Source organism: Apodemus sylvaticus, chromosome 11 (assembly GCF_947179515.1).
Source record: "Apodemus sylvaticus chromosome 11, mApoSyl1.1, whole genome shotgun sequence".
NCBI classification, from domain to species: Eukaryota; Metazoa; Chordata; class Mammalia; order Rodentia; family Muridae; genus Apodemus; species Apodemus sylvaticus.
Window position 1 is genome coordinate 38362022 of NC_067482.1, and position 24765 is coordinate 38386786.

The 24765-nt window shown below is 36.6% G+C and overlaps 1 protein-coding gene across 2 annotated transcripts in view; it reads right to left on the reverse strand.

Annotated features, from left to right (window-relative positions):
• Gabrb1 (gamma-aminobutyric acid type A receptor subunit beta1) overlaps positions 1-24765 on the reverse strand; it is a 431303-nt gene that overhangs the window by 235113 nt on the left and 171425 nt on the right. For both annotated transcript variants that reach the window (XM_052199374.1, XM_052199373.1), the window contains exon 4: positions 15283-15503. In XM_052199374.1, the coding sequence (XP_052055334.1) occupies positions 15283-15503 (221 nt within the window). The remainder of the gene's footprint in view (positions 1-15282; positions 15504-24765) is intronic.

Consider the following 24765-nt stretch of genomic DNA (forward strand, 5'->3'; position numbering starts at 1 on the left):
TAGCTTTAACTTGGTGTTTCCAATGGTTTACAAAAAGAAACTAAGTCTTTCTTTCAATGCTATGAGCATGTGAACTGCATATGTATGTTATCTAAGCATAACACATATATCATATGTCTTATATGAGATAAATGAATGTTTCTTTGGTCCTTAATATATGTTATTGGATATTGTTATTTTTTGCTGCTATTAATCTATTTATCTCTAACTAGAGATCATAATACTATATTCTGAACTCTTCAAAAGAAGAAAGACTATTATAAACAAAACATTTTAACTTTTAATTAACTCAATGTCTACATAAAAATAAGTTATTCAAGCACAAAGGCAATACAATTACATTAAAATATGTATATGTATTTCTATATACATATGTGCAAGTAATAATGAGTCAATATTTATAGATGATTCATAGTTGGGACGAAATCATGAAGGTGAATCTTTTAATGGGGCCTTATGGAAAAGTTAAGGGTTTTGGAGAAAACTGGTTTAAAGATTTCACACAAGGGTCTAGAAAGTTAGCTTAGAGGTTAAGAATGCATGTTGTTCCTGTGGAGGACTCTAGCTCAGCTCTCAGAACTCATGTTGGGTAGCTCACAGCCACATGTATCTTCAGGTACAGGGAATAATTCAGCTCTGACCTCTGCGGGCTCCTGCATGCACCCCTCCCCCACATACACACAAATAACCATTCGACAGAAAAGATTTCAACACACAGTTATGAAACCTCATAAAGCTTCTCACTGTTACAATATAAGGAACTAAACTTTACATGTCTCTGATATATAGGGCACTCCTCTCCTGTTCTTTTCCTCCTATCCCTCTCTCCTCCCCTTCCTTCCTTTTGTCTTGCCCCTAACCTTCTCCTTCCCTTTTGTCATTATTTTCTTGATTCTAACAGTTCACAGTTGGTATTCTCTCACAGGATACTTAACCAAGCCTGTGATTTTGAAATATATTTTAAAATATTATCTGGTCAATGTTTGTATATAATATTATATACTAATTACAGAGCATTAATCATAATGACACTTCCACAAACCACATGGTCACACAATAGCTATAGTAACTGCATAATTATATAAATGGCTTATTAAGTATTTAAATTAGATGCAATGGTATATTTATGAGAAAGAAGACCCTAAGAAACATCATTTAATCATAACTTTTTAATATAATTACTTATTCACTAAAAATAAAAACTTAGGCAAAAATAGCAGTACGGTCATTGGAAGCCATTTCAAATGGCTGCCTGTGTTTGACTGATGAAATTATAAAATATAAGGTCGCTAAACCGTGAGAGACATTCCAGGCCTTCCCTTTAGAAGGAACTGTAAGGAGTTTCTCCATCAATTCTTTCTCACAAACTTGAGCACGTTGTTTATGCGTGCTCCGTTTTCTTTTCCCTTTACTCAAAACACCATGCTTCTTTCTCCTACAATGTACTTTTGCCAATATCAGCCAGTCCGCTGCAAACACATCAGCCCACATATCCAGTCTCTGCTCTCAACTCTACAACGCTGTTGCCTGGTGTGCGCACAGTGAGCTCCTTGCCAGCTGCTGAGAGCTCTGTAATGTCATCCTAACTGCTCTGTGTGGGCCAAGTTTTAGGAGAGAGAACAGTTTTCAGGGTCTGCAATCAATACAGAGAGATAATATGAAACAACCAGGACCTCCAAACTGCGATAGAAATCCATACATCTATACATTTTTATGTTTTGGGATCTGTATTATCAAGGTAATTGCCTCTGCTTTTTAGCTGCTTTATCATAATGACTAAGGCAAGATAAGATGATTCTCCAAAGGAATGTGAGAAACTCTTTCTTTTACAATCAATAAAAGTGTAGTCATTGATTTTATTCTCACACATAACCTGTGGTCACGAACAGCCAAGAATACATCAAAATCAATTTGAAGTAGAGCTAGCGATACAAATACAGTAGCCAAGTTCTCAAGGTCCACATAAGGCCACAGGCTTCTGGTAAGCAATAATCTCATTTCTGATATATGAAGTTCAGAAAATTCCTTTTTGTATATGGACTCATTACTATGTGCTGGAGGACCTAACAAAGCTCTGTACATTTGAAAATGATCACAACCTTGAGAGAGTTATTTTCGTGTATGCTGTGTACCTTCTGTAACTCTTCTTGTTTCTGTAATGGAGAACAATAGGTGACTGCACAAAGAAACACAGGCAAATACAAGTGCTCTTTAAGGAGTGATGTATGTAGAATATCAATGGGGTTTTATGAAGAATATGAATAGTGAAATGAGAAGACAGGATCAACCTTGCTTTCAATGTTTATAAGGCATTTTGGAAAAATGGCTGAGAGAAACAGAGCAGTTGATGTACTGTGATACCTTTCAAAGTAAGGAAATTAATGTCCACATATGTCTGTAATACTGGAAGAGAAATATCAAACAAATGAAAATGCTCATATCTATTGCAAAGAATATAATGGAAGACTGTGGTAGTAAATATTTAATCATAAATTGGAGTTTCTACTCTACTTATAAATAAAAATAAATATAAAATAAAAATAAATGTCCTAAACAAAAGACACACAGCTTTATAATTTATAATAAGCCTTTAATGTACTAGAGGTAGGAACATATCTACCCTCTACTTCCCTATCATTAACTCCAAATTATAACTTGCCATGTTTTATCTTGGCATCTCTTAATTTCAATTAGCCAGCCCCTATGGCTGTGTTTTTATGTCTCATTTAGTCTATGACATCTTCTTCTTTCTCTACTTTCTTCTCCCTTCTCCTCCTCATGGTCTCTCCTTAGACCCCAAGCCTGGCAGCCCACACTCCACCTGTCACTCCACCAGATATAGGCTGTAGGCATCTATATTCATCCCCAGGTACAATCAGGCCTTGGGAGCCAGTATTAGGCATTGCAATGCATAGCAAAAGACCAAACCTCAGCATGTCTCCTTTTTTTTTGTCTAAATAAAAAAGCTACTTCTCTTATAATAATAAATGACACACAGTAGGAACAATTATGAAACAATCATAAAAATTATTACTTGAAAGTTACATTTAAAAAGTCCACTGTTTATATATTATCTATTCTATTATCTATGTGTTCTATTATCTATTTTATCTTAGTTAGTTTAGAGTTCTGTATCTGAATCAAATTCTATCCTAAATTGCATTATCAACCTAAAAACATCTTTTTAGACTTAGAACATCTTAAATACTAAGCAATTTAAGCTTATACTAAGACTATTGATGTTGAATCTTCATCCCCAGTACAGACCTGAGAAGGCATAAATATCACTAGAATATTCAGGAAGTTTAGAGATGCAGCGTCCAAAGATTACAGAAATGAAAGAGACAGCCAACTGTGGCATAACTTTCCCCTAATGAATAAAGATTTCAAGGGACAAATCACTGAGTAGGCGGGACTTCTGGCTCAGAGAGAGGAAGAGGCTAGGCAGAAGAAAGATACTTTCTTTTGGATGGGAGAGAGCATGGAGTCACCATGTAGGTAGCCAGAGGCCCTTGGTTTAGGTGGTGGATCTGCTGTGACCTGCCACAAGAGGATGTATAACTTAAATAGCTTACAAAATTAGGATACTAGTTACTGTGCCCATTGGTTATGTTGCCTGTTGATTCTAAACTAAGATTGTGTGTGTTTTCCTTGAAGCAGCAACTCAGCTGGGTTCCAGAGAAAGGTATAGTGGCAGGGCACCCCAGCCAGTCACAGGAATTTGAAAGTATGGGGCATGTTTGGCAGTGGCCCGCCTTGGGAATTTAGCAAGCTGGGTGGAGAGATTTCAGAGCTCTGAGTCAGTCTGCCAATGCCATGCCAGCAGTAGTGTTGCTGTCTTTATTTTTATTTTTATTTTTTTGGAAATTTTATTTATTTACATTTCAAATGTTGTCCCCTTTCCTGATTGGCCCCCCCAGAAACCCGCTACTCCATCCCCCCTCCTTCTGCTTCTATGATGGTGTGCCCCCCATACCTACTCCTGCCTCCCTATCCTTGCATTCCTGTACACTGGGGCATCAAGCCTTCACAGGACCAAGGGCCTCTTCTCTTACTCATGCACAACAAGGCCATCCTGTGCTACATATACAGCTGGAGCCATGGGCCCCTCTATGTGTACTCCTTGGTTGGTGGTTTAGATCCTGGGAGCTCTGGTTGGTTGATATTGTGGTTCTTCCTACGGGGTTGCAAACCACTTCATCTCCTTCAGTCCTTTCTCTAACTCCTCCATTGGGGGACCCTGTGATCAGTTCATAGATTGGCTGCGAGCATCCACCTGTGTATTTGCAGGCTCTGGCAGAGCCTCTCAGGAGAGAGCTAGATCAGTTTCCTGTCAGCATGTACTCACACTACAGCTGATCACCTATATAGTTCCCAATATTCTCTACAGTGTTGGACCATTTATCTTCAGCCTTCTACCCCAGTATATTTGACAGATCTTTCGTGAAGAAGGAATTATGAAGGACTTGCTTATGCTATCTTGGCAGAGCTTGAGAGTTGACTTCCTTGCATCCATTTGTCCTTTTTGGACAGCATTTAGTCTGCAGACGAAATTAGGACTCCCCTCCCCCCACCCCCAGTGGCTAGCTTGCCACAAGTGAAGCCATCCCCCAGTGAAGGTCCAACATCTTCTTTGAAGTGGTATGGGGCTACTGTCAGAAGCAGAATTACCTCATAATCAAAAGCTTTTTTAAAAAATGAAATAATTTTAAATGCTGTGTGCTATGAGTCTTCGAGGCTTTTGAAGACCATCTATCAATTAATAACATATATGAACAAGCAATAGGATGTATATTTTTAGGGTAATCAAGACTATAATATAACTTGACCATGAGTTTGATTGATTATTAACTTGCATTACTTAATTATCCTAAACAGTTTGTAATAGTAGCTATTATTAAAAGGACGGGGACTAAACCTTTTATTACTAAATGAGTTGTAGATGCATAATACCTACACAAGAGTTGAAACATACATATATGTTGTAACAAATTAATCTTAAATGTATCAATATACAAAGATTTATACCAGTGAAAACAAACCTGAATCAATATACAAAATGATTTTGTAATTTGTATATTATATATAAGAAAATATAACTTCAATTCTGCATCAAAATATAAAGATCTTTACCAATGTAAGATTATGGCTATAAAATATTTTTTGGTTTAAGAGTAGATTCAGTAATCTACATCTATTTGTCTAATTTTCTATATTTTATATCACCCTTATCTTCCCATATAAATTTAAGATGAATGTGTACTTATTTTTTTAATTACAAAGCACATTCCTAATTAGTATTAAACAAAAACCCATATAGTTCTTTTAAGGAAAAAGTATCATTTTGAATTTCAGCCTGTTGTTTGGAAGTTTTTGTGTGTTTCAGCAGAGGGTCCCACCCTGACTTTATTGTGTAGACCAGGCTGGTCCAGAATCTAGAGATACATCTATTTCTGTTATTATTATTGTTAGTTATTAGCTCAGATGCTGTATTGTGCCTGTACAACTAGGCTGACATACCCAGGTCAGAGCTGTGCTTTAGCAGTAACACGAGCCCAGGCTGGCTGCTGGGAGGTTGTGTTTTCTCGGAATGGCCAAAGCGATATCCATAATATCTCACCAAAGTGATTGTCTAAATATGAGCTGAATATTAGTGCTGGGAACATAAGAAAGTCTTCTTTGGGAAAGAGTGTACCAACTGGTCATCCAATACCTAATGGTCAACTCTGGTAACATGCATAGGAGTAACATCATACAAAATGAGCTAGTTGTACTCATGTGTTTAGAAATACACACACACACACACACACACACAATGAGAGACCATGAATTTGAAAGATAGCAAGATCATTATTTGCAGACGACATGATCGTCTACCTAAGTGACCCAAAGAACTCCACTAGAGAGCTCCTACAGCTGATAAACAACTTCAGCAAAGTGGCAGGTTATAAAGTCAACTCAAGCAAATCAGTGGCCTTCCTATACTCAAAGGATAAGCAGGCTGAGAAAGAAATTAGGGAAATGACCCCCTTCACAATAGCCACAAACAGTATAAAGTATCTTGGGGTGACTCTTACCAAACATGTGAAAGATCTGTATGACAAGAACTTCAAGACTCTGAAGAAGGAAATGGAAGAAGACCTCAAAAAATGGGAAAACCTCCCATGCTCATGGATCGGCAGAATCAATATAGTTAAAATGGCCATTTTGCCTAAAGCACTATACAGATTCAATGCAATACCCATCAAAATCCCAACTCAATTCTTCACAGAGTTAGAAAGAGCAATTATCAAATTCATCTGGAACAACAAAAAACCCAGGATAGCTAAAACTATTCTCAGCAACAAAAGGAAATCTGGGGGAATCAGTATCCCTGACCTCAAGCAATACTACAGAGCAATAGTGTTAAAAACTGCATGGTATTGGTACAGTGACAGGCAGGAGGATCAATGGAACAGGATTGAAGATCCAGAAATGAACCCACACACCTATGGCCACTTGATCCTCGACAAAGAGGCTGAAAACATCCAATGGAAAAAAGATAGCCTTTTCAACAAATGGTGCTGGTTCAACTGGAGGTCAGCATGCAGAAGAATGCGAATTGATCCATCCTTGTCTCCTTGTACTAAGCTCAAATCCAAATGGATCAAGGACCTCCACATAAAGCCAGACACTCTGAAGCTAATAGAAAAAAAACTGGGGAAGACCCTTGAGGACATCGGTACAGGGAGAAAGTTTCTGAACAGAACACCAATAGCGTATGTTCTAAGAGCAAGAATTGACAAATGGGACCTCATAAAATTACAAAGTTTCTGTAAGGCAAAGGACACCATCAAGAGGACAAATCGGCAACCAACAAATTGGGAAAAGATCTTCACCAATCCTACATCAGATAGAGGGCTAATATCCAATATATATAAAGAACTCAAGAAGTTAGACTCCAGAAAACCAAACAACCCTATTAAAAAATGGGGTACAGAGTTAAACAAAGAATTCTCACCTGAAGAACTTCGGATGGCGGAGAAGCATCTTAAAAAATGCTCAACTTCATTAGTCATTAGGGAAATGCAAATCAAAACAACCCTAAGATTTCATCTTACACCAGTCAGAATGGCTAAGATTAAAAATTCAGGAGACAGCAGGTGTTGGAGAGGGTGTGGAGAAAGAGGAACACTCCTCCACTGCTGGTGGGGTTGCAAATTGGTACAACCACTCTGGAAATCAGTCTGGCGGTTCCTCCGAAAACTGGGCACCTTACTTCCAGAAGATCCTGCTATACCACTCCTGGGCATATACCCAGAAGACTCCCCACCATGTAATAAGGATACATGTTCTACTATGTTCATAGCAGCCCTATTTGTAATTGCCAGACGCTGGAAAGAACCCAGGTATCCCTCAACAGAAGAGTGGATGCAAAAAATGTGGTATATCTACACAATGGAGTACTATTCAGCCATTAGAAACAATGAATTCATGAAATTCTTAGGCAAATGGATGGAGCTAGAGAATATCATACTAAGTGAGGTAACCCAGACTCAAAAGGTGAATCATGGTATGCACTCACTAATAAGTGGATATTAACCTAGAAAACTGGAATACCCAAAACATAATCCACACATCAAATGAGGTACAAGAAGAAAGGAGGAGTGGCCCCTGGTTCTGGAAAGACTCAGTGAAACAGTATTCAGCAAAACCAGAACGGGGAAGTGGGAAGGGGTGGGTGGGAGGACAGGGGAAGAGAAGGGGGCTTGCGGGACTTTCGGGGAGTGGGGGGGCTAGAAAAGGGGAAATCATTTGAAATGTAAATAAATTATATCGAATAATAAAAAAAAAAAGAGAAAAAAAAAAGAAAGATAGCAAGGAGTGTTCTATGAGAGGGTTTGAAGGGAGGGAAGGAAGGCAAGAGGTGGATAATGTAATTATTTTATAATCTCAAAAAATTATAAATACAAAAAATAGAAAAATCATAGCTTAATCAAATGAATTAAATTAGAATGAAATTAATACATACTAATTCACCTACAAACTACATTGTATTCTAATTTACACACACATACATATGTATACACACAGACACAGACACATATATTTATATTATATATATATATGCTTTATATATACAAGTATGATATATATACACACATATAAATATTGGGTAAATTAATTATCACTTAAATGTTATTATGAGCAAATATTTTCTAGGAAAGAGAAAGATTATAAAAAATTCAAAAGTAAGTTAATGCCCTACATTCTAAATATGAGTTAGAAATATCAACACATAGTTGGAATGTTTTTCCCACTTCTGGACTAGGGAGTAAATTAATGTGTTAGAAAATAAACAAGCTGTAAGACTACTCAGGTCCAAAGAACTCAGTAGCAGGTTTTAAAGGGTTATAATTGTCTAACAAGGTTTTTTTTAAAAAAAAATGTTAGAATTGAAAATAACAGCTATAATGGACTTCAAGAGACACACCTGTTACAACCCAGACTGCCTAATGATACACAAACACGTGAACTAAGATCAAAATGGTGGACCTCAGGGCACACTTGGAGATGTAAGGAAAAGAACTTGTCAGAGTAAAACCTGCCAAGGTACAGAAAACAACTGTTTCTGCTCTTCTAAGACAATAAATGTACCAAGAGTGACAATTTTTAGGTAAATTCCTTCCCAGTATGAGGAGGGGACACAATGACAGCCCTGACACCAGAAGACAAGTCATCTCCTGGACAAAAGACTTCTCTCTCAGTTCTGATAACTTGAGTTTATGTCTTGTTGGGCTGTGCATCTTTTCTTATTACAATGTTACATTGCTGCAACAGCATTTCATCAATTTCCATCTATTTTTTCCCAACAGTAAATAAAGATCCTTAGATTCTGTTGATATTACACAGAATACACCTTGAGATAGGCAATGGTGGATGAGGGAAATTTCTTTACAGAATGATCTGGTTACTAAATGAAGATGGGAAAATGTATTGTTACTCTTTTGTAAATTGGAAGTTGATTGAGAGAAAACAATTATCAGCATCACTAAACTCATTGGGATTGTAGGATTATCTATCCCCACGTTCATATCTTGAAGCTCTAACTCCAGAATATAACTGTATCAAGTATGAAATCTTCATAGAGGTAACAGAGTTCAAGCGAGATTATTGGGAAGGTTCCTAATTCATTAAATGCAATATATAGTTTTTGAGAATACATTAATCAAAAGAAGTATATATTCTCTTTGTTCTACTTTTAAAAAGAACAAATAAGAGATTTACCAGTGGTTAGAGCATGGATGCTTCAGCTAAACTCTATTCTCTATTATACTATTACACTATTACAGATACCAGACATGCATGTAATGCATAAATATAAAAAATATCATCACATATAAAATATTTTTAAAGGTAAATAATAAATAAAGAGATTGGATACTTTGGGTCTTCCTATATTGGTATTTATAAAATTATCTTCTTAATATTCATAGCATATAAGTCTGAGGCAACAACAACTAAATATGGCAATGTAGGTGTTGTAACAAGTGAAGTGCAGAACTATAGTATAGTCTCTCTCTCTCTCAGCATATACATATATATGTATATATATATGTTCATAAATATCATGCTAGGATATCTATAAACATTATTTAAAATGATATGGTATGTTGTACAACTTACTGACAAGATGTGTACACACCTATATACACACACTGAGTCTCACTGTGTGAATAGGCTACCCAGTTGTCTGCTGAAGTTCTCACAGAATCTTAAACTCATGTGGCCCCGAGCTCACCTCTGGTAGACAATAGAGGAATAGGTACTGTAAAATAATAAAAGAGCAGCATTGGTTGAGTTAAAAGAGGAAGACAGAAGGAGTGAGAAGTGTTCTTGGGAAGTTAAGTACTCCATTAAATGCCTTCACATAACAAAATCATTTAATGCCTGCCATTTTTAAGGAAAAAACAAACACAGTTTTTAGCCCCCACATGTATAGGCCTTGGAGAGAGCTAGTGTGTGCAACCATCTGGATGGTGTTTGCACAAGACACCGAATACATCTGGTCACTAATAGCAATAATCACTCTTTGCCTAAAAGCCATAATTTAGATAAAAGAAACACTGCAGCTGACAACTGTGAGTCAGGTAAGTGCATTCTGCACATATTAACATTACTTTTTTACAAACATTTACTGGGCAATCAGTTAATTTGAGAGAGGCTGGGGAAATGCAGTTTTTATATTTTCAACAATTAAGCAATCTGGTTTATATAAACAACTTTATCAGCTCCAAGACATCAAAAGTTAAAGTGTCATAAAAGAGTTGCAAACCCAGGGATCTTGATGAGACTAAATTGTGATGGGGTAAGGAATGAGAGTTGTCTTCTTGGTTACTGAAAATGTGGTCATCTTCATGGAAGAAATCTGAGAGGGGATATCTAGATAAAGGAGTAAAACGTGAAAAAGTTATAGGGGGAAACTTGGACACAGTCACACACAGGGAGACTATGCAGAGAAGATGAGATGACAGCCATTTACACAACAAGGGGAGAGGACTGAATCATCCCCCTGTTCAGGTAGAAAAAGAGGTGTCTTTCAATAAGACAGTAGGATTGCATAATGCTGCAATTATAATTTCATTATAATATAAACATTATAAACATATCAACATTATAATTTCCAGGAGACATTTTTCTTTCAATATTCAGTGCATAATGACTTTGAAATTTCTTAGTGGTTCTTAGAAAAACAACTAGAGGTTCTTGGATTCCAGATAGAGAGTTATAAAACCAATTTTGTTTGGGCTTTGAAGTCACAGATTTGGCAGTGGGCTTCTAGCACGTTCTGTAGGAAGGATAAGATGATACTGAAAAATATGTAGGAAAATTGAGCAAGGAAATTGGCCAAGGAGTGACAGAGTGAGTGAAGCTATTAATTTAGATTGAAGAAATTGTTTATAAGCCAGAAAGACGGTTAAGTAGTAAATGTAAGAAGCAACAGATTAGGTCTCAGGGATGAATGTGTCTTACAGTTTGTGATGACTTTTAGGATGCTGATGGTTTGTTATCACCTAGGTCAAGACGATGTTTTGGTTTGGAAGGAAAACAGATGACACAAAATAAGTAGTATTTAAAGTTGAAAGGCAGAACACTCAGATTCAGGTACTGGGTATCCTATTAAAAATTTTCCCTGAGATTTGCTGGATTGGAGGTTTTAGATACTTACTGTTGTTTAATTCCATGAGCAGGTCAAACCTGGAATAACTGCTATAGCCTATGCTAGAGACAAAAGATAAACCCTCAAGCCAGGTCCCATCAGCAAGTCATTCAATGAAAATGAGCAGAGAGTGAGCAATGGCTTTAGTAACTATGTACATAGCTGCTTAAATAAGAAGCCTGGTAGGAGCCCTGCTGAGGATGACCTTGAGTGTATAGTGATAAGGAAGAGGAAACCCAGGTTGTAAGGAGATTGCAACTCAAAGAGAAAGCCAAGGTAAAGGAATCAATGAAGAGAAAAGTCTGATGATTTATGCAAAAGAAAGTGCTGTGTCTGAAGATTGTTCCATCATAAGATTAAATGCTATTGTTAGGAGATTAGCCTAGAGAGAAGAGAAATCTTTTCAGACTGAAATGCAAAGAAAGAGAAAGAAAAGATAATTTTAAGGACTCCATTTGTAACACTGAGGGACTTGCTCAGGCAATGAATGGTTTTGCCAACTTGTAGAGGACAGGAGGCTCATGGTAAGAAAGTAAAGCACCAATTCCTATTTAAAAAGATATAATGGAGGCAGCAGGGTAACCCCTTGAAATAATGCATTTTGTCACACCAGAGGCTACTCAAGAGCAAAGGGCATAAGGATTGGTGTGCTAGAGACCTGTTGCACAGTAGCCCAGTTACTCAGTATTATCCAAGTTCAGATGTCATTCTGCTAGAGCATTTACAGAACAAGAAACTACACCTTGGGTATAAAATCTGACTCGTAGATGGGCGGTGGTGAGGCAGGTAGATTTCTGAGTTCAAAGCCAGCCTGGTCTACAGAGTGAGTTCCAGGACAGCCAGGGCTATACAGAGAAACCCTGTTTCAAAAAAAAAAAAAAAATCTCCCTCCCCACCAAAAAAAAAAACCTGACTCATAATAGTTTTAAAATCTTGTAATTTCATATAAGCTAAAAATAGCACTTCATATTGAATTTGACTAAAAAAAATTGATTTATTTTAAGAATGTTGTCTTAAAATTATGGAAAAGCTGGCTAAAGTACGTGTGGGTACATCAATCCCGTCACTGCTAAAATTGCTGGTTAATATATGGGCCCATTCACAATGACTATTAGCTGGACTTATGATAATGGATAAGGCCATCAGTATCATTCTTTCAATTACTCATGCCTAAAATAAGTACTTTACAGTCCTAAAGATGCCCAAACATGTGTTACATGGTAAGGACTTTCTGCTTAAGAATGATAAATGATAGCTATTCTTTTAAAAGGCTTTTATGAGAAACAGGCAGATTCTCATTTTTACAACTAGGAAATATTCTGTCAGAGGAATTAAAGTGAACAGGATTTAATAGATAGGATGATTGACGAAATTTGATAGAAGCTGGAGGAGTGGAAATTCTGACTGGGGGAACAGCGACTGCTTAAGCTGCAAGTCTCTTGATTCCTCATTCCAGATGTTGCCTGCTTCAGTGAGAAGCCTCCAGAGTCCTAGAAAACTATTCTCAGGGTCAGAATAGCAAATGGATACACATATGGAGCACTGAGTGAGTGCTTTTTAATTGAACAACTGTATCTCAGTTTTAATCATTTGTAGCCCCAGGAGTTAGAGGGCCAACCTCGGAAGGCAAGTTTCCAGTATCTAAGGAAGCACAGCTTAGAAAAGTGTGACTTAGGTCATACTACATGCTCAATCTTATACTAATTACTTTATAAGATCTTCTTGATAATTAGTTAGGGACTGTTAAGCCATTTCTACAGATGGTAACACTTAGTCTCATCAAATTTGCTTATGTTTTTCAAGGTCAAGCAATCTGTAAGCTGTGACAATGAAGCCCAATGTCTATTCTCTAGCTTCTGATGTCACAGAGTCTCCGTTACACTTTTGGAATAGAGTGGAGACTAGTACCTTAATGAAAAGAGGGTTCCATAGAGAGATTAGAATTCATGCAATCGATGCTTAGATTGGGTTTCTCTTTGGAAGGTCATTGTCTGCTCATATACTAAAAGCTACACAGGCTTGGCTTGTATCTGAGGAGTAGAAGGCAGTGATATATAACTTGGAAGGAGATATTTGCTATTAAGTATATTTGAATGGGACTAGAATTGATAAAAAGAGATTTGAGAGGCAAGATACTTGAATTTTGGTTCTTAGTCTGCTATTGTTTCTTGGTGGTCTTTAGATAAATGTACCATTTTGTGTCAATTTTCTCTTCTTTTTCTATTTTTACTTGAAAATGTAATACATTTATATAATCCAACTTCATCATATCTATGTTCACATGCCTTCCAACTTCATGCCTTCCTTTAAAATTTCATATGTATGGATATGGAATCATCTACTGAGGCTTGAAGAAATCTACTGATGTCCATACTTCCAAATAAACCCAGCACAAAACAAAACCAACCAACCAACCAACTAACCAACCAACCAACCAACCAACCAACCAACTAACCAACCAACCAACCAACCAACCAACCAATCAACTAAGCAAACTAACAAAACACCTGGTGACCTTCCTTCCTTCATCAGCAGTTGTCAACTACCAGGATTTCTCAGCCATGGGTAAGGTCTAGCGAGTCCCTCTCCACTGCATGTTGGACTTTTCAACTGGCTTGATTGTGTCTGCTATGAATACATGTGTGCGGCAGCCATAGCATGTCCAGAGAAAAGCATTTTAAGTTGCAAAACAATGTGTGTTCAACTACATAATTGTTTAGTGTTATCTTTCTTGATGCAATTCCTGTTGCTAGAGGCTATCAATAATTTCTAAAATGCCTGAAATGAAACTCTAAACTGTAACTTTGACCTTCATTACCAAACATATAGCTACACATTGTTTTCCAGCAAAACACTGTTGATAAACTCCATAGCATTCCTTTAAGTAATTAACAAAATAGTTAAATTTTTATATAAAAGTAGAATTAAAATTTGAAATACAGCTTAAAATTTTAATTATTAGGCCTTCAGTTACATAAAGAATAGTAATAGACATCTATAAATGTTTATAATATCTTTATGACTTAATAAACAAGCAAAATAAAATGAAAGACCCATGATGGTGTAAAACATTGCTGATCGAAGACAAAGATAATATTATCTTTCTACTTGAGTCATAAACACAATAACAAAGTGTGATACAGAAAGCAATTAACATAAATTAGAGAGCCCAAATAAATAAAGATATATCATATTCATGAGTAGCAAAGCTGTATAATTTTATGATATCAATTCTTCCTATACTAATCAGTTGAGTCAGCACTTCTCCATAGTAGACTTTCTTGTGATAGATGGGACAAATTAGGTCTAAACCATATAGAAAGCCGAGAAGAACATTAAATTTCAAACAACTTGAAATGTAAATATAAGATAAAAGGGACATATGCACTTTGCATTCATGACTTGGCCCTTAGACACCTGATTTAAAAGAGGGTGACAAACAGCTAAGTGTGCCACATCTGAGTGTATAAAAACCCCTGTATGTTTGATCAATGTTATCACCACAATTCAATGATGAAAATTCATTTTCAACAAATGATCCCCAAATAAACTAGAGAACTCTAGAGAAAATTCAATACCCACCTGTATAGTTCTTGCAAAATGTCTCAAAATAGTTTAGTATGAATCATAGACTTAAATATAGAAACAAAAATATTTTAAAAATGAAGGAAATGAAAAGCTATGATTTTTTCTCAAAAGTATCCCAAATTTTCCAATTTCTTCAAGATCTGTTTTGTTTTCTTTCATAATTAACTTTACACAAAACTCAAAACCTATTCCAGTTTTGTTCTGCTAGCTTTGAGATAATCGTGCAATTGACTAAAATGGATATAGCTTTAAATTGATTTACAATTATACATTTTACTACTTTGTTTATTATTTGATGGTCCAGAAAGACACTCTCATTCACATTTGATGGACAAAGTTGTCTACATTGAGCTCGCATAGACCCCAATATTTTTCTATCAAAAGATATTAACTTTAAGTACATATAGAAGCAGTTCTCCTTTCTTCTCTCACCTCTACTCGTAGAAAATGATAAAAAGCAGTGACATAAAACAAGGCAATAGGAAACTATTTACCGTAGTCCATAGAGAACAGTTCCATCTGGATGCAGCCTGATCATACGGTTTTTCACTGTGACCCCATGCACAAATGATTTCTTGTCATTGAGAAAGTAGGTGTCTGGTACCCAGAGTTGATCAGCTACTCTGTTGTCAAGGGTCAGATTTAATGGGATTCCAGAATATGAGAGCCTCTTGTCCTTCCAAGACTGCTGGAAATACATGGTGAGTGTATAATCCTGTGAAAAAAGAAACCAAATAGCAATTTTAGCATCACCAGCATTTCAGGACCTTTGCTGAGAATGCAAGTACACAGGGTGAGTAAGAAGGCTCAGAGAGTAAAAATGCTTGTAGCACAAACCTGAAAGGCTGAGCTTACTTTCTGAAACTCATGTAAAGGTGCAAAATGAGGACAAACGCCAAAGTTATCTTTTAACCTACACAGATATGCAGTAGAACACATGTTCCCTGATACAACCTCATGTACATAAGTGCCACTAAGAAATGAAATAATAACTCTGATCAAAAGAACACTATATATACGTATATATATATATATTTGTGTGTGTATGTGTGTGTGTAAACTTGATTTTAAGGTTGAAATTTATGGCAATAATTTCATGGGGAAATTCCACAGGAGAAACCTTGCAAGACAACCAACAAAAATATTCAGCCTGGATATCATGTTTCCAGTTTTATTTCAGAGAGGAGCATTTGCTCTGTATTAACCTAAAGTGTGCCCTCTTGAAACAGAGCATGTTTTCAAACTGCAACACCTTTTGAGTGACCAGTGCTCTAGTTAACTCTTGGATGTCACTAATTGCCTTTTTCTAGTTATTCATAGTGACTTAAAACTTGTCTGTGTGTCCTGAAGAGCTATTATAATTCATATATAGATGAAGATAATTATGTAGCCTGAAGACTGCTGTCAGTGGTATAAATGATCAAGTTTCTCATATTATCTCTGTTCCATGTGAAGAATGGATTTCAGTTGAGTTGGATTTATATTTAACATCATGCTTTCCTACCCTCTGTAAAAGTGACATCAATGAAGACATCTGACAATACTTTTCTCTGGCAAAAAGTGACAGAAATATCTGACCCCCCCCCCAGTACATGTAGAGCCCTACAGGAAAAGGATGGTGATCATTACCATAGTTCTTTAGCTATTGTTTCATTTTAAAGAACTCTAATACAAATACATTACTGACTATTATTAGAAAATCAATTTGGAACAGTAAAATCATGAAGTGTTTCAGGTGTAAATTGTAACATAATAAAAATCAGTGAGTATGACTACTTTACCAATGATCAACCTACTATACAACATATGTGTACTAGCCTTGGTAATGAAATGGAAGGTTACTGATTTGAATGATGAATGTTCTATCTGATCACCCCCTGTAGAGCCCCCAACATATAATTGCATATTTCTGAAAAATACTGAATTTTTAAGATAATATTGACCTGCTATACCACTCCTGGGCATATACCCAGAGGATTCCCCACCATGTAATAAGGATACATGCTCTACTATGTTCATAGCAGCCCTATTTATAATTGCCAGATGCTGGAAAGAACCCAGGTATCCCTCAACAGAAGAGTGGATGCAAAAAATGTGGTATATCTACACAATGGAGTACTATTCAGCCATTAGAAACAATGAATTCATGAAATTCTTAGGCAAATGGATGGAGCTAGAGAACATCATACTAAGTGAGGTAACCCAGACTCAAAAGGTGAATCATGGTATGCGCTCACTAATAAGTGGATATTAGCCTAGAAAACTGGAATACCCAAAACATAATCCACACATCAAATGAGGTACAAGAAGAAAGGAGGAGTGGCCCCTTGTTCTGGAAAGACTCAGTGAAGCAGTATTCGGCAAAACCAGAATGGGGAAGTGGGGAGGGGTGGGTGGGAGGACAGGGGGAGAGAAGGGGGCTTATGGGACTTTTGGGGAGTGGGGGGCTAGAAAAGGGGAAATCATTTGAAATGTAAATAAAAAATTATATCGAATAAAAAAAATATAATATTGACCATAGATAAGCAATTTCATCATATTTAAACAATATACTTAGGGTCACTGTCACGATTTACTCAAAAAGTATCTTGCATTTCTCCAGAGGCATTCCTCTTTGTTCAAAGGCAATACTTTCTACTCTTCAATCCTAATCATACACAGAATCTTTGAACAGCCTGAAACAGAAGCTCACCTTCATATGTAGATGAACTCACTCCCCTCACCCACCCCTGACACATGTATAGTGTCCTGTCTTCAACAAGTCTCTCCAATAAGTAAGATTTTAGGGTACAATCTTAGAGTGCAAAATGGCATAATCTTGAGAATTAGGAGAATAGATTTCAAATGTTCTCACCATGAAAGTTTAAGTTGTGAAGTAATCTTTATGATAATTACTGTTTATCCACCTAAAATACATACTTTTTTAAAAAACATCATGTTGTTCATGGTAAGTATATATAACATTTATCAACTAGTATTTTAATGTTGAATGTTGTAATTAAAATATATCTGTAGTATGTAAACAACAGGGCGTTAAGAGAATAAAGCAATGCTACTAAAAGGATATAAATGGGTAACCTTCATAAAGGAAGATATGTGTGCTTGTCCATGTATGAGTATGTGAGTGTGTACATGAGTGCATATGTATGTTTCTGGGTCCTCCCCACTTCCATCTTTGGAGGATCTTTTACTTTAAGTAGAGAAACTATAAGGAATTATAAGCATCTAGTAAGAGCTATGCTATACATAAATCAGTCTATTTAAAATAAGTATTGAATGAAAATTATATCACATTTCTAAGTTGGGCAATGACATCCTCAATTGCTAGTAAGAAATAATTTAAGGAAAACCCTATGTAATGATATATTACATTGATGAATGATTGGAACAAGTCCTTTTAAAATCTTGTATTTTTAAATCTTTCTCAAGTTAGTAGCCTGATTTGTGGCCTCATATTATGATAAAAAGAAATAGGAATAAGTCATATTAATAACTTAAATAAAGCCTTTTTGGAAACAATGATCATATTAATATGATGAACCACATGGAAAGACCTAAAATATAACATTATCTACTTTTTCTTCCCTCTCTATGATGCGGCACACAAGTTAATAACTTCTTTTTTTCCCCCAAGCTGAAATCTGGGTCCCACAGCTCTTTTCTATCCATTACTTTTTGTTCATACAGAAGCCTTGGAAGGTTGGCTAGTTACTTGTGCAAAGAAGCTGTTGGTTACACATGGGAAATTATTTACTATAGACTTATTGTAGATAAATTATTCTTCTTAGCCGTTTATAAAATGTCACCAGCCACATACAACTAACGATAATAAAACCTACAACATGTGAAAGATCTGTATGACAAGAACTTCAAGACTCTGAAGAAGACCTCAAAAAATGGGAAAACCTCCCATGCTCATGGATCGGTAGAATCAATATAGTTAAAATGGCCATTTTGCCAAAAGCAATCTACAGATTCAATGCAATACCCATCAAAATCCCAACTCAATTCTTCACAGAGTTAGAAAGAACAATTATCAAATTCATCTGGAACAACAAAAAACCCAGGGTAGCTAAAACTATTCTCAGCAACAAAAGAAAGTCTGGGGGAATCAGTATCCCTGACCTCAAGCAATACTACAGAGCAATAGTGTTAAAAACTGCATGGTATTGGTACAGTGTCAGGCAGGAGGATCAATGGAACAGGATTGAAGATCCAGAAATGAACCCACACACCTATGGCCACTTGATCCTCGACAAAGAGGCTGAAAACATCCAATGGAAAAAAGATAGCCTTTTCAACAAATGGTGCTGGTTCAACTGGAGGTCAGCATGCAGAAGAATGTGAATTGATCCATCCTTGTCTCCTTGTACTAAGCTCAAATCCAAATGGATCAAGGACCTCCACATAAAGCCAGACACTCTGAAGCTAATAGAAAAGAAACTGGGGAAGACCCTTGTTTGCAAATTGGTACAACCACTCTGGAAATCAGTCTGGCGGTTCCTCTGAAAACTGGGCACCTCACTTCCAGAAGATCCTGCTATTCCACACCTGGGCATATACCCAGAGGATTCCCCACCATGTAATAAGGATACATGCTCTACTATGTTCATAGCAGCCCTATTCATAATTGCCAGAAGCTGGAAAGAACCCAGGTATCCCTCAATAGAAGAGTGGATGCAAAAAATGTGGTATATCTATACAATGGAGTACTATTCAGGCTTTAGAAACAATGAATTCATGAAATTCTTGAGGACATCGGTACAGGGAGAAAGTTTCTGAACAGAACAGCAATAGCTTATGCTCTAAGATCAAGAACTGACAAATGGGACCTCATAAAATTACAAAGTTTCTGTAAGGCAAAGGACGCCATCAAGAGGACAAATCGGCAACCAACAAATTGGGAAAAGATCTTCACCAATCCTACATCAGATAGAGGGCTAATATCCAATATATATAAAGAACTCAAGAAGTTAGACTCCAGAAAACCAAACAACCCTATTAAAAAATGGGGTACAGAGTTAAACAAAGAATTCTCACCTGAAGAACTTCGGATGGTGGAGAAGCATCTTAAAAAATGCTCAACTTCATTAGTCATTAGGGAAATGCAAATCAAAACAACCCTGCGATTTCACCTTACACCAGTCAGAATGGCTAAGATTAAAAATTCAGGAGACAGCAGGTGTTGGAGAGGGTGTGGAGAAAGAGGAACACTCCTCCACTGCTGGTGGGGTTGCAAATTGGTACAACCACTCTGGAAATCAGTCTGGCGGTTCCTCCGAAAACTGGGCACCTCACTTCCAGAAGATCCTGCTATACCACTCCTGGGCATATACCCAGAGGATTCCCCACCATGTAATAAGGATACATGCTCTACTATGTTCATAGCAGCCCTATTCATAATTGCCAGATGCTGGAAAGAACCCAGGTATCCCTCAATAGAAGAGTGGATGCAAAAAATGTGGTATATCTACACAATGGTGTACTATTCAGCCATTAGAAACAATGAATTCATGAAATTCTTAGGCAAATGGATGGAGCTAGAGAACATCATACTAAGTGAGGTAACCCAGACTCAAAAGGTGAATCATGGTATGCACTCACTAATTAGTGGATATTAACCTAGAAAACTGGAATACCCAAAACATAATCTACCCATCAAATGAGGTACAAGAAGAAAGGAAGAGTGGCCCCTGGTTCTGGAAAGACTCAGTGAAGCAGTATTCAGCAAAACCAGAATGGGGAAGTGGGAAGGGGTGGGCGGGAGGACAGGGGGACAGAAGGGGGCTTACAGGACTTTCGGGGAGTGGGGGGGCTAGAAAAGGGGAAATCATTTGAAATGTAAATAAAAATATATCGAATAAAAAAAATTTTAAACAAACAAACAAAAAAAAAGAAAACACTGCAGAAGAAGAATGCTGTAGTTTGCTACACCACACATTTTTTTCTATTAACTTTCTGGTAGTTCAACGTGCAAGCACTCTAAAATGTTTTTAAATTTCAGAAAGAAATTCTTGCTTTTGGCCCAGAACCCTGAAAGAATTCTGCTTTCAGGTCTGAATCTAGCAGTATTACATTCATTCATCTGACTGTCTGAGCTATGCAAGCTGCTTCTCAGGGGAAGTGTGATATTGATAGAAACTACAGGCCAAAGGGGATTCTCTGACACTGAGTAAATTAATGGGATTAGTGGGTGTGAGATTGCTAATGAAATTGGTCAAGCTAATTCAGGCATAAAAGAATTTGATTCATTGAAAGGGAGAGCATATCAAATCAGGAACACTCAATGAATGTTCACAGAAGATATTGTATTAAATAAAACAATTTTCCTTTCTGAGGAATAAAATACACATTTAAATTTAGATCTGTAGTTTATAGTCATGAAGATTTTGCTTTTCATAATAACTTTTTGGTAACATCTGACAAGATGTCTGTCTGTCTATGACAACTGGAAGATGGTATTAGCCTCATCTGAGGAGATGACAGACCTCTTATCAATGCACTGCTATGCATGTCACAGCTCCCACCACAAAGAACTGGCTGCTTCAAAATATTCATAGTTGCAAAACTCTGGCACATCATCAAGATTGAGAAACCCTGTCTTCAATGAAACAGCTTTCTGTTTAGCATCACTAATCACTTAAGAGTTTTGCATCACTGTTACAGAAATATCTGAGCTTTTAACACATTGTTAAAATTTGTTTGCTAAAGAATCTTAATACAAGATGGGTAGTAATTTGCTATTCTGCTATAGTGGGGTATACCAGTTACTTGAAGGTATTGTAAGAGGGCTTTCCGGGATCTAGAAAAGTCGGAGTGGCCTTTTACTTGCCTGTGTCAGCAGCACATGTCTCAGACAATGTTAGTAGAGACAGTATGTTGCTATAACATCTAATAATATCCAGAAGGATTTCAGAAACAATTCTTCCTCTTTAAGCTGTTCTAACACAAAAGTTGTATCTTGAGAAAGAATCAAGGCTCTGGTTCAGAGTATACTTTTGTCTATTTTAATACATGTTACAAGAGGTTCTAAGCAAAATCCCTGTTTTTTATAAAACAGTCCTGACAGTTTAGTAGAACTCTGAGATCTGTTCCTTCCAAAGCTATGTTTACTTTTTCTGACAGGTTGGTGAGATAGTTATTATCTAACAGTTGTTAGATAATGAATGAGAAACATGATTAACAACCACTGTAGCTCCTAGCAGTATTTTACCTAAAGCTCCAGCTGACAGAACATTTCCTTACCTGTAGCTCCTAACAAGACAGTGATGTTTCCCACCTACAGCTTCTACAGAAATGGAGAGTGTCTTATCTATAGCTCCTGATGATGGAGAGTATGCTACTTACAGTCCTGCTGATGGAGAGAATCCTATCTACAGTTTGCTGATGGAGAGTATCCTACTTATAGCCCTGCTGATGCAAACTATCCCATCTACAGTCCTGCTGATAGAGTGCATTACCTATAGATCTTAGCATAATAGAGAGTGCCCCACTCACAGTCCTACTAATCAACATCATACTGTCTACAGCTCCTAGAATAATGGAGAGTATCACAACTAAAGCTCTTGCTGATGTGAGCGTCTACTCCAGCTGGTGAAGCAGGGGCAAACTCTATATCACTTGGATGTGTGCTTCTCCAGCTTCAAGAATAAAAGCTAGATAGCTAAATAGGACCATCTGTTTCACATACATACCATAAACATACACTTGGCTCAAAAAAGAAGAGATGGATTCTCTGAGGAATTTATTACTTAGCAAAAGTCTATGACACAAACTCAGTGAGACTGAGTTCAAAGGTCATGGCATAAAATTAAGACTGCATTGTTATATAAACCAGGTTATAACAGGGAAACAAAGAAAATTTAAATGCAGAGGTCATTGGTTTTTAGATAATGAATGAGAAAATGCACAATGGTTTTCTATTTCTTCCTATTTCTCTGGTTTGGTGTATCTTCAATGTATCTTCTGTTCATGATCTCATTGTATCAGATGTAACATTACACTCCTTTGGCTACACCGACTAAATTTTTATATTTTGCAATGAGAAAAAAAAATAACTCTGACCAGATCATGTGAATTTCATTATTTCAACATACATATAAATATATATGTATATTGAAAGAAATATATATATTTGTATATCAAATGAAACATCAAATTACCTGACATTACAGTTAATTTACTTATACAGTGAAAATACTATGAGCAACCTGAGAACTACAGGTGTTAAATGACTTTCAAATAAAGGCCACATGTTTGGGATAGTGTGGCTTATTAGCCAGAGGACAATGGAGGGAGCAGGCACACATAATTTGTATCAAGGCAATTTCCTTTGAACAACAACAACAAAAAATTACCTAAAAAAGTCACCTGGAGACCAGCTGGTAACAATCAGCACACTGTACAATGATAGGAAAAAAAGAGAGAAATCCATCACTTGTGTCCTACAAAAATGAATTCAGCAATTGTCTGATAAGCCAGTTTAAACTATAATAAAATGAACCACAAAAGACTTGATTCTAATGGAATCCCCCAGTTATGTGAAGAGTTTGCCGAGCAGTAGGAAAGCAGACCATACAAAACGTGCTCACCATCGTATTGTCCAGGTTTTGTGTTAATTTCTAAGCTAATTTGTGTTAGTTTCTAAGCTGATTTCTAAGAATTTCTAATTTTTCCTTTCACATTTTGAGTATTACTTCAACTAACATATTTTTTAAAGATTTATTTATTTATTATATGCAAGTACACTGTAGCTGTCTTCATTCACTCCAGGTGAGGGCATCAAATCTTGTTGAGGGTAGTTGTGAGTCACCATGTGGTTGATGGGATTTTTGAACTTAGGACCTGCAGAAGAGCAGTCAGTGTTCTTAACCACTGAGCTATCTCTCCAGCCCCCATTGCTAACACTTTTAAATATATGCATTCTCTATTACCATTCTGTAGAAAGTGCCTGTTCCTGCTTATTAAAAATTGTCACTAGTAGCCTAGTCTGTGGAACACAGAACAAAATCACTTACTCCACAACCCTCACCCACTTGGGAATATAGGAGATAGTAAATCTGTAGTTTTAAAGTCATGGAAATTTTGCCCTTGAATATACTTTTAGCAACATCTGGAGAGAATTCTGGTTATGACAACAGGGTGGTTGTAAATGATGATGATGATGATGATGGTGGTGGTGGTGATGATGATGATGATGATGATGATGATGACAACAATAATACTGGCCCCATTTGATTTCTCCATCTGGCAGTCAGACATTTTGTCAGATGTGTTCTATTGTTTTCTGGTAATGTTTGGAATTAGTCAACTCAGTGAGTAAAGAAAAGAGCTTGCCATAATGAGTCTAGACCTAAAACAAATGAAAATCAAAGAAAGTCAGATCCAACATGTACATCCAACAATACATGTGTACATGTGACACTGACATGACAGCTAAGTACATGATACTGCTCCAGGACAGTGAATTACATGAGTCTCTATCTGGAACTCTGTGGTGATGCTACAGAAGGATCTTAGCATTTTTAGCCTAATATATACTGTACAAACCACAGATATTGATTTTCATTAAGACTTTAAGTCTCCCTTAACAACTAGATCAGTAGTTCTCAGACTTCCTAATGTTGCAACTCTTTAATACAGTTCTTCACGTTGAAGTGACCCCCAACCATGAAATTATTTCATTGCTACTTTATAACTATAATTTTGCTACTGTTTGAATTTTAGTGCAAATATCTGATATGCAGGATATATAATATACAATCTCTATGAAAGGGCCATTTGATCTCCAAAAAGGTACTGACCCCACAGGTTGAGAACCAATGCACTAGATCAAATTTCTCAAAATGGATGATAAAATTTATGCTCCAAATGGTACCAGTTTACATGCCCTATATTCTGCAATTTAGGTCACCAGAAGCACAAATAATTAAGGATGCTCCTATGGTAAGACATATCAAAATATTAGATCTAAAGCA